The sequence below is a fragment of the Sphaeramia orbicularis genome, chromosome 14 (assembly GCF_902148855.1).
Source record: "Sphaeramia orbicularis chromosome 14, fSphaOr1.1, whole genome shotgun sequence".
NCBI lineage: Eukaryota > Metazoa > Chordata > Actinopteri > Kurtiformes > Apogonidae > Sphaeramia > Sphaeramia orbicularis.
The window spans coordinates 29,700,276-29,711,220 of NC_043970.1; the positions used below are offsets into that span (position 1 = coordinate 29,700,276).

Genomic DNA, 10,945 nt, shown 5'->3' on the forward strand with positions numbered 1-10,945 from the left:
AAAATGCACAAAAGAATCCACTGAAGTATACGCCATATATCACCACAGTACTGTGGCAACTAGAGGCTAATGAGTTCATGTAACAGTATCCATGATTGGCTCTAGTACATATGCTAACATTTGATTGGCTCTATGGCCATATACAAAACCATATTCCATGCCACAGTACTGTGGCAGTAGCCACTGCCATAAAATAAACCCTCCTCAAACAAAACAAAGCATACAAGGAAAAGAAACAGCGGAGAAAGGGGGACTGAGGTATGAGGAAGGAGAAATGGTTAGCAGAAAATATGCTTGGGTAAAGGGAAGAAAATAAAGAAAAAAGAGAAAACTAAAGAGAAAACTGCAACAAAAAGTCAGAGAAAAGGACAAAACAACACAGTGTTAACTGTAACGTGGTCACATGGTCCGTGGTGACGGCAGAGAAGTGATGTCAAGACTTGAGCTCTGAGGTCCACCATTCGTCATGAGGTCTGGCAAATCTAGGTGCGAGAGCGGGAACGGGAGCGGCGGGGAGAATAATTGGGAGATCCTCTGCCACGACGGGGTGAGTAGCTGCGTGAACCACTCTTGCTCCTGCTGCGGCTGCGGCTCCGGCTGCGACTTCGACTACGGCTCCGGCTGCGAGAGCGGGAACGGCCGTAGCTGGGGCTGCTGGGTCCATCCGTCTTCACACGAATGTAGGCAGTCTCTCCCTACAAGCACACAGGACATATAACCCCATGTGACAATATTAAACAGGAAACTCAAGTCGGCCAACAACTGCAGTCATATGGCTAGAAAAAGTGCAGTTAAAAACAAAAAAGTTCAAAATACAAATAAAGATATAATAAAACTTCCACACTCTGATTTTTGGGATCCGTCTCCATCAGCTGCAGGTCACTTACCAAACATCCTATACTGTGGCTTCATTATGCTATATGTGGAAACTTTTTAATTAGAAATGGTAGACATGACACAGCAAATCAACATACAGAGTTATAACCTTGACATACTGCCCATGGTTTACATCCGCCTTACTTTTTTTTTGATTACACACTTCAATTTCAAAGTGTTCCTCTGTATAATTATCCTGTGAATGAAACTTTTTTTTACCCACCTCATGAGAACGAAATTTGGTGTTGTCCAACTTGCGGACAGCGTATGTCATGTCTTCTTTGCGCACAAACTCCACCACTCCAGTGCCATCACGATAAACATCAGCATAACATACATCACCTGCCTCTCGCATGTGATCCTTTAGGTCCTGCCAGCTTCCACTGGGGGGAAGACCTAGAAGGAAGAAGAGTGGTATCACAATCATGTTGATCATTCACATATAAGGACAACCTGCTGCCAGAGGAACTTGTCACCTACCTGACACCACAACCCTGTACTCAGAACGCCGGGATGGGGGACCAAACCTTCCCCTTGGAGGTCCTGATGCTCCTCCACCACCACCACCTCCACCGCCGCCACCCCTTCCACTTCGAGGAAACTCGACGCGCAGTCGGTAGCCATCATAGTCGTAACCATCACGTGCATACACAGCATCCTCAGCATCCCTATGAAAGCCACAGAAATTAATTTCCCCCACTGAATCAGCTAACAAATGAAAGAAACCAGAATTAACAGAAAACAGTTGACATAAATCCAGAGCCCAGACCTGAAGCAAATTGTAAAGTGCCCTGAGGGCTACTGTTCAGTGGAGATGCCCTGCAATTTGAATGATCTAAACATTTTTGCAAATCAGCATGGAAAAATGTGGCCAAATCAACATGTACCAAGCTAAGATGCTCTACCCAAAAATACTGAGGTAAGACAGTAACTCCAAAAACAATGAGTGAGACCTATTTATGTTTTTTTTTTTTTTAATGAATTACTTGTATTCAGTTTAACAACTATTTAGCTCCAATACTGCCACAGAAGGTTCATTCATTGCAATGCAAATATTTGAGGATAAGAGGGAGATGTGATACTACCTTTTTTCTGTTCCATTCATATTGGCCTTTATGACCTCTAAATTTTATATCCACTGTCGGTGTCATCAAGTACCTTATTCTATATTTATATTATTTAAACAGGCTATTTTGCAACTTCAGCTTGAACCAACATAGCCACAAAGAAAAATGCATCTTGCTGAAGTTGCTTAAAGGTTGCAGTGTTAGTGCGACAGGCTGTGAGACCAAAATTTCTTAACACTGTGCAAAAGGTTTGTTGGTTCAGTAAAGTTCTACTGACCACACATAAGTATTTCTCTGTCTCTCTATTAAAATATAATTTGGATGTATGAAATACATGTTGCGCAGTAAAGACAGTTTCAGGGAAAAAACAGTCTATAAACCAAAGTGCTAGTATTTAGTATGACCTCATTTACATTTAATATGTTTTTAACACTTTTGTTTCGATAATGAGATTTGTTGCATTAATGTTCTGGGGTGTTAAGTCAGGTTTCATGCAACACATCACATGCTGCTTCTGGGAGGGGCCAAACTAAATTGTCACTTAAACCATTACCACCCATTTAGTTCAGTTTTTGTGTGTCCTTTAATGCTGTGCACTGAATAGCTGTATTTTCTTGTTGTATCAGAAGAAAAGAGAATGAAAGTTGTCATTCTCTTTTCTTCTCATTGACCAGTAATATTTATTAGAGGTAGACAGATATATTGGCTAGTATATTGACTTTTTTCAATATCGGCTTAAACTGTTTTTTGAAAGCTAATATTTGATCAGTAGTAAAAGTGCTACAAGATGTTTGATCAGGCACCTGTCTGGGCAGCACTTGAAGTTCAATAAATGTTAAGAATACTATGTGTATGTGTATTAATAGTTTCATTTATATTGCTGCATATAAATCTTAATTATCTGAGTGTTTCGGTTGTATTTTACGGCCAATGTGCTTTAAAAGAAAAAATAATAATAATTACAAAATCCACCTTAAATATCAGCCTCAAAAATTGGCTGTAGATATCGGCCAGCTGCTGACCAAATTTTAAAAAATCGGCATCAGCAGTAGAAACATCGATGTCGGTCGACCTCTAATATTTATGCTCATTTCAACCCTGCAAACCAAAGCTGTAGTAGTCATTTATTTGTCCATTTAGCAGAACACAATATATACATACCTACAATTTGGATTTCAATATCAAGTATGGGCGAAAAGGCATAGGCTGAAGCAAAAGTTTATTTTAGCCTACCCTATTTACAAGGAAAGCTGCAGAAACAGAACAAGATGACAAGATAAAGGTAAGCTAAGACTTCTGGAAAGTACTGTATATAACAGTTTAGAATAAATGAAAGGACATATTAAATGCTGATTGACTTAAATGTCTTCACTATTCACTACTCTTTCGTTAAAGCACAAAAGGTGTGGGGCAACACGTGACTAACAATCAGTGAAAGCTTTATAGGAAAGAATAGGCTTTCAAACAAGGCGGGCCACTGCCTTAAAGACCACATTCTATTCATGAGAACAAACGCAGAAACGTGAAAGATCTATTAAAAAGTAGAAATAGAAAAATATTACTGGGGCCTCCTGCAGAGTTTTCATTCAGAGATGAATGACGAGAATCACAAAATAAATTAAATGCTGTGCTATTACACAAATTATGAGAATGCACAAAGGCAAATTGGACATTATGACCTATTTAGATATTTGTGTTAAAAACATTTACGATTGCATCAGAGTAAACATGTTATACTTAATGATTTTAAGAGAAAGCCACCAAAAACTGATGGTTAACTGTAGTTCAGTTGAGTTATTAAACGGGCTGGTGATTTATTACAATGGATGATGTGTATATATGTAACTTGGATTAAAACGTTGTTTATTCGTATGGTGCACCGAGACAGAAAAAACAAAATAAATAAACAAACGGCTATGTTCTTTGAATTACTACTCGTTTTGACCTGCACACATATCCGTGTGTTACAAGGGAGGGATAACGTTGAAGCATTACTGCAGCTCACCTCGGATCCTCGAACTGAACAAAGGCAAATGGTGGTCCTCCTCTTCGGTTTTTCAAATCGATATCACGAATGACTCCATATTTGTAAAACAAGTCTTCTACATCCTTTGAGCGAATATCTGGAGGGAGATTCCCCACGTATATCCGACAGTCGTTACTCCCCGATGGTCCGCGAACGATTCCTCCAGACATGTTAGCGACGACACTCGCAGCGAGGACAAAGCGTTAGCTAGCGTCGAGTTAGCAAGTGGGCTAACAAACGTTTTCAAACAAATAAACCTGCTTTTAATCGGTTAAGCTAAATGAATGACGCTATTAAACTGTTTTAACAATTCTGAAAAAAACAGTTTGCGTTTAGATATTAAAGGACTTGAGGATTAATATCAAATAGAAGTACAGCTAGCAAATATTAACCGTGAGGGACTCGTGAACAACGATTATGCTTGCCCTCTTCTTCGGTGGTGGATTTCTTCTTCGAGCATCTGATGTGTTTCCGCCCTCTGCTGCATAAAAAGGAAGTGGAAGTCTAAGCACTAAACACGCAAAGAAGTTAAATAAAATAATGATACTTTCTTATTTTGCAGTATATGAAGGGCAAATATTACATTAAGAAAAAAGGTGATTCAAGTTTTAGAAGAAAATTAATAAAACTAAAAAAGAAAATAATAATCGAAATAAATATACATAATTTCTAAAAACAATGTAATTTAACATATGGTGTAAACAGAGTAGCTCAGGACATGAAATTGTTAGAATTTATTTATTTATTTATTTATTTATTTATTTATTTATTTATTTAAATTAATTATAAGCAGCATGTTATGTTTAAAACTTTTGAGATTCATCTCATAATTCTGTGTGAAAAACAGAAATGAAATAAGATAAATATTAAACTATGCTGACTACCATCTATTGCCCTTCAAAACTATAGTCCTTGGGTTGAACTCATGACTTTGGGGTTTGTTTTTTTTTTGTTTTTTTTTTTTTTGTTGTTACTTTTTTCCTCTGTTTTAAAGCATTTCTCAGAATACCTTTACATTCAATTTACAGGGTTTATTTGTTAGAAAACTTGTATTTACTCATTGTCTGCTACTTGCACAAATGTTCACAAATGCTGGTAAATGATTTCTCACTCATGTTGTATAGCACATCACTTGCATACTTTCATAATATGCATTTTTCTCACTGTGAACCAACAGAACAGGATAAATTTAAAAAAAAAAAAAACAGCCCTGAGAATCCTCCGCCTTACTGAGGACATGGTGACGAGGTTGATGGGAATTACAAGTGTTAATATTTCAACACAAGCAGTACATACTTATATTCCATGAAGCTACATCTCCAAATAAATCAGTTTTCCTCTAAACAATCCAAGCGATCATCGTATTTCAGACTAGGGTTGGGCAACACATTTAATTCTATTAATCAAGGTTTTGCTTTCTGAAAATTGCCTAAATCATGAAAAAAATGTATAAAAATTCAAAACCCGTTTGCTTCTTGCTACATATTAATTGCGAATGTGTTTCTCTGGTCATATATGGAACATAATTTTTAGTAAATAAGTATTTCTAAGTAAAGTGTTGTCTTCAGTTCATGTATCCAGAAAGCAATCTTTTACACTGGGGAAAAAAATAAAAACTAAAAAAATCAAGATTTAAGATTTTTTAGCCACATCACCCAGATCTATTTCAGATTTTTTATTTTATCGTGTTTTTGTGTAATTTCATGTGACCGGCTTGGAATGCAAAGTGATGTACATTTAATGAAGGTAAATAACAGAAAAGGTACTCCTTTTATTATGTTGTAATCTATATGGGAAATGAAAGCAGTTTCTCACAGTTTCGGCAAGAAAAGGAGCCACATCGCTACAACGTAAAATTATACAGTCTACCAGGGTTGTTTTAAAGAATTAGTATAATCAGTGGATGGAGGTAAAGGTACTTCGCAACAAAATTTCCGTAAAAGGCCCAAGTGACATTTCAGTTTATGTTAGCTGTCAACAAAAAAGGCTTCAGTAAACTCTGACAAGATTCCTGTCTGGTTGTGATCCTTCACTGTCCTCTTCTGTGTCCATCTGTTCTGGTGCAGGTTCAGTGCTCTTTGTGTGATCTTCATTACTGTGTTTACTTCTGTCATCAGTGTCTGTTTGTAAATGTGTGCCTGAATGTAAACTTCCAGCTGGGTTTGATCCACAGTCTATTCTGCCCTCATCAGTTTGTTTTTGATGACACTGAGGACTGAGAGGTTCATCTTCATGATGTTCAGACTTTACATGGACAGTAGTGAATGGGAACTCAATGATACCAGCCTCATGCTGCCCTTGAAGCTGCTCTCCCTCCTGACTGATCCACTGCTCCTCCTGTTCTTCTTTAATGTGGGGGGGCTCTGGGCCCTTGTCTTCCACACCAGGGTCCCACTTGTGCTGCTCAGGGTGAACCTCTTCTTCAACAAATGATTGCTTTTGGACATCTGCAGGAAAAAAGAATATGCTGTTATGTGTTGACAATGCATAAATTATCACCGCATACCAAAAGCAAAGCACTGATCCCCACTCAAACATAGTGGGAGACATAATGAACTGCAATGTTGGATGGTGCCTTCTATAAAATGGAACAATGAGAAGATGAACTTTCATTTTAAATACCTCATTCTAAGAAAATGAAAACATGGCAATAGTCATTTCCATATGATTACATATCAGTTACACTAAATTCATGATGAATATTGTTCCACATTTCTGAAATTAGATCCTTCTTCTTCTCACACACTAGACCTTTCAGTTGGTGACATTTAAATTACATCTTTGACTATTTTACACTAAAAAGGTACAATAGTGTTCATACAGCCCCTAATTAAGAACAAACATATAGCATGTAGAGCCACTTCGACAATATGAACAAAATTATATTTTAGAAGTTGACTGAAAAAACCTGTAATACCTAAATGAACTTTGGGGTTACAGGCAGCTTCCACAGTGAGCCAGTGCTTCATCAACGCATTCAGCATTCTGACTTGAAGCTGCTCTCCCTCCTGTTTCTGTTGAATGCAGGGGGGCTCTGGAACTTTTCCCAGGCTGGAGTTCCACTCCTGCTGCTCCAGGAGAACCTCTTCATTAGTCACTGTCACCTGAAGGATTTCTGCAGCACACTCGGACACTGGCCGATAAATAAATGGTGATTTCTCTAACTCTCCACTTGTTCTGTGAAGGTGCAATGTGAAGATATACAGGGTGGGGAAGCAAAATTTACAATATTTTGAGGCAGGGATTGAAAGACAGTGTATGACCAATTAGTTTATTGAAAGTCATGAGAATTTATTTGCCACAAGAAAATTTACATAATAGAAAATGTTTTTATTCTATGTGTCCTCCTTCTTTCTAAGTAACTGCCTTCACACGCTTCCTGAAACTTGCGCAAGTGTTCCTCAAATATTCGGGTGACAACTTCTCCCATTCTTCTTTAATAGTATCTTCCAGACTTTCTTGTAATAGTTTTGCTCATAGTCATTCTCTTCTTTACATTATAAACAGTCTTTATGGTCCTTTGGTGTGACGAGTGCATTCAGCAAATCACACACTCTTTGACGTTTGCTTTCCTGATTACTCATATGGGCAAAAGTTTCTGAAAAGGTATGGATAATAGTGTTAGGTATGATTATGACATCAATATATGTTTGGTTTCAAAACAATTGACGTAGTGCCTGCTGAGAAAAAAACAACTAAATGTTCATTGGAAATTTTGCTTCCCCACCCTGTATGTGTAAAAATTGTAAACTAAATAAACAGACACCGTACAATACAGCAGGGTAAAGACTGACACACCCTATACAAACTGGTGGACAATGCTCTTCATCAGAGCTGTTATCCGTCTCATCCGTCATCTGACTTGTCATTTCTGTAAAGAACATATTCAAAAAACAATTTCTACAAACATATGACACGCAGTGAATCATTCAGAAACATACAGATGAAGAAGCAACAAAAAAGAGAATCCCATAAACCAGTAATGTTTTGTCTGAAATTAAACATAAAAGTATAGCACAATTCTTTCGATGTGGTGACTTGCCTGTTTGTATCAGCAATGCAAGATACTGCTGGAGCTTGTAGTTTCCCTCTTCTGGAAGTTGATGCTACAGGAGCTTTCTCATAACTGGAAAAACAACAGAAACATCAAGAAAATAAATATATGACACTGCCCTGTAGTATATTCTGTTAGCTCCTAAAGGGCTGGGAAAGGTTGCCTCAACCTGGATCTGAAATTAAAATTAACTACTGCTTCAGCTACAAGCATGATGATGGACACTGATAACCTAAAAAAGTATCTGTAAAATTATGTATGTTATGTCATACAAAACCGTGATAGACTCCAGGACCCCCTGTGACCTTGAGGATTAAGCTGTTTTGAAAATGGGTGGATAATGTCATACAATGTACTCCAAAGCTTAGGAAGTAGAGGACCTGAGGACTAGGTTTTTGCTCATTTGAATAAACAAAGTTCTAAAATCGCACCACATATTATTTATTGGTTGGAAAATAATACTCTGTAAAACAGCCCTAAACTTCTCAAACAGCATTTCAACATCATAAAAAAGTATACAATTAAGAGCATAAACTGTAAAATAAATGAGTCACTTGTGAAACGTAAGAGCATAGCAAATGAGGCAGAGCTCGTGTGATTTACTTGTGGGTCCTTTAGTGTGTGTGTGTGTGTGTGGGGGGGGGGGGGGTTTGATGCTGAGGAAAACCTTAGAGCAGGGGTCCACATACAGCCTGATTTCATCTCCAACAAACTAGTAAATTAATAGCACAATAACTTACAAACAGACAACTCCAAATTTTTCTTTTAGTGTAAAAAAGTAAAATTAAATTCTGAAAATGTTGACATATACAAACTATCCTTTTACAAAAAATGTGAATGTCCAAAAAAAACATAAATAACCTGAAATGTCTGTAATGGCACGCATAATTTATAGTTTATTATGCAATTACTTCACTGGTCTGATCCACTTGAGATCCATTTGGGCTGAAATAAGTTTGGCAGCCTTGACAGTAATTTTTGGACTTCATAAATTCATCCCAAAGGCCAGACTGAAACCTCAGGAAGGCTGGTTTTAGCCTGTGGGCCTTATGTTTGACAACCATATCTTAGAAGGATTAGTTACCCTGGAGTACTACATGCTGGAGAGGGTGAACTGAATCCTGTATAAGGTGGTCTTGATGTGAGTTTTTTTTTTTTTTTTTTTTTTTGCATTTTAGCTAAAAGACTAAAAGGTGTGGGTATCAAACATCTGCTCTTCCTCTAACAGGAATTGCTCAGGGATTTGGTTTGTTAAATGTTAGTCTTTTTGGATTTTAACTGACATGAGCTCCAGTTTCAATGCCAGTTTTATGCATAACTGTAAAATCCTAGTAGCCGTTACATATTTTAAACCATTGATACAGAGACACAGAGATCGTGGTCATGCTTTGATGTCAACTGATAAACATGGTCTAAATTACCAGTCAAGCAGGAAACAGGTAACTTCGTCATCATTCTGAAAACCTTTGAGCTTCATCAGTGATCTCCACCTGGGAAATGCCACACCGATGTTTATTCTTGTTTTCGGTCTTTGCCTGTCCTGATTTTGTCTTGACTCAATTTTTAGCTTCTTTGCAGGCGAGGGTTCACACTCCCTTGCATCCTCATAAAAGATGGCCTGCAGTTCACTTTCGTCACTACCAACTACCTCTGTTGTCCTTCCTGGCTCCTTTTTCATCTCCTCCAAAAGAGTAACAAGATTGTTATCAGAATGTGGAGGCTTCTTAGCTGCTGTACCATTGTGCAAGTTTTTGAGTGTTCTGATTTTCCCTGTTGACTGCAGGACGTGTTCCAGTACAAGCTCTTTATTGGCCTTCAGTTGCAACATCTTGGCAACCTCTTGTTTAATTTCTGTGTGAACACACCTCTTCTGCTGAAGGTGATGGTATGAAGACTGCAAAGAGAAAGACACAATAACTGAAATCATTCATTTACCTTCATATCCTTGGACTGGGATATTGTCAGCTTTGAATTTACTTTGATATTAATACCTGAGACACATGATGGTTGTGCTGTTCACACATTTCCCTCACAACCAGTTTTGTACCATCTCTGGACACTCTAATTTTAATTGGACTTGGGCACTTCAGCTGGACCGTACTGTAAACCATAGGAAACAAAGGTAAATAATGCTGAAGAGGAAAGTAATTGTAACATGTCAGTTGATCCCCAATACGCCTCCTACTTCCACCTAGGTCTTTTGTCCGTTTCTATCGATTGGAAATGTTTTCCCCTGAGTATGCAGGAATAATCAATTTTGGCAAATTTCAGTTCACTTTCAATGCGTTTTTCACTCTTATGCAATCTTTTTTGATACGCCTCAATCGAGCGACTGCTTCTTCTGTAATATTTCACCCAATTAGACTCCTCATAGCTGCGGCTTGCTTTTTCTAATTTAGAAAATGATTGAAACTCAGCTCCGAGCTCCATCTTGTTCATCACTTTTCCCGCTGTTATCAGCTGTTTACCACTTCCGCTGTGGTTTGGTTTCCGTAATTCTAGATTTCGGGTATTTTCGTACGGGTCCGTACGCTAGTCACTTTGGACAAGAAATAAATGTGATCCCGCATTTGTCAAAAAATTTTCATTTATCAAAACGCAAACTGATCAGCCATTTAATCAAGAACTAATTCCTCCCCCATTCTGCGTTTTTCAAAGAAAAAAAATTTAAGTTTGTCCGTTCTCGGCTACTATAGAAGTATGGTGTAGAAGAATATATATGTATGTATGTATGTATGTATAAATAAATAAATAAATAAATTTCAATGTACAAAACAATCATGGCGTACATTCTTTTACAGATAGGAAGGGGTACAAAGGGCATAGAAGAGATAAAAACAAAATAAAATAAATACAAATAAAATGATAATAATAATAATAATAATAATAATAATAATAATAATAATAATAACAACATCAAGA

General features: G+C 37.5%; 2 protein-coding genes across 3 annotated transcripts; both read right to left on the reverse strand.

The window, feature by feature from the left end:
* Positions 1-8: 8 nt before the first annotated feature.
* On the reverse strand, positions 9-4,421 carry LOC115432969 (serine/arginine-rich splicing factor 1B-like). Its single transcript, XM_030154105.1, has 4 exons — positions 3,949-4,421; positions 1,357-1,544; positions 1,100-1,272; positions 9-695 (listed from the first exon to the last, which is right to left on the reverse strand). The coding sequence occupies exons 1-4, from the start codon at positions 4,137-4,139 to the stop codon at positions 483-485; spliced, it is 765 nt and encodes a 254-aa protein (XP_030009965.1). The 5' UTR covers positions 4,140-4,421; the 3' UTR covers positions 9-482.
* A 1,471-nt stretch (positions 4,422-5,892) lies between these two features.
* LOC115432972 (uncharacterized) lies at positions 5,893-10,138 on the reverse strand. Of its 2 annotated transcripts, XR_003937277.1 has the most exons (6): positions 10,015-10,138; positions 9,445-9,917; positions 8,012-8,095; positions 7,768-7,840; positions 6,878-7,146; positions 5,893-6,314 (listed from the first exon to the last, which is right to left on the reverse strand). XR_003937277.1 is itself a non-coding variant. In XM_030154110.1 (4 exons), the coding sequence occupies exons 1-4, from the start codon at positions 10,132-10,134 to the stop codon at positions 7,816-7,818; spliced, it is 702 nt and encodes a 233-aa protein (XP_030009970.1). In that variant the 5' UTR covers positions 10,135-10,138; the 3' UTR covers positions 7,708-7,815. The 2 variants fall into 2 exon arrangements, 1 of the variants encoding a protein (XP_030009970.1); XM_030154110.1 differs by lacking the exons at positions 5,893-6,314; positions 6,878-7,146 and having other exon boundaries at positions 7,708-7,840.
* Positions 10,139-10,945: the final 807 nt, after the last annotated feature.

Bases quoted from the DNA above. Each gene is read 5' to 3' on its own strand.
- LOC115432969 (XM_030154105.1), bottom strand. From the start codon at position 4,139: ATGTCTGGAGGAATCGTTCGCGGACCATCGGGGAGTAACGACTGTCGG. The intron at 1,545-3,948 runs GTGAGCTGCAGT...TGGCTTTCATAG, and splicing joins GTTCAGTTCGAGGATCCGAG to GGATGCTGAGGATGCTGTGT. The intron at 1,273-1,356 runs GTAGGTGACAAG...TCTTCCTTCTAG, and splicing joins GTACAGGGTTGTGGTGTCAG to GTCTTCCCCCCAGTGGAAGC.
- LOC115432972 (XM_030154110.1), bottom strand. From the start codon at position 10,134: ATGGTTTACAGTACGGTCCAGCTGAAGTGCCCAAGTCCAATTAAAATT. The intron at 9,918-10,014 runs GTATTAATATCA...TTCTCTTTGCAG, and splicing joins ACAACCATCATGTGTCTCAG to TCTTCATACCATCACCTTCA. The intron at 8,096-9,444 runs GTAATTTAGACC...TTGTTTTTCCAG, and splicing joins ACCTGTTTCCTGCTTGACTG to TTATGAGAAAGCTCCTGTAG.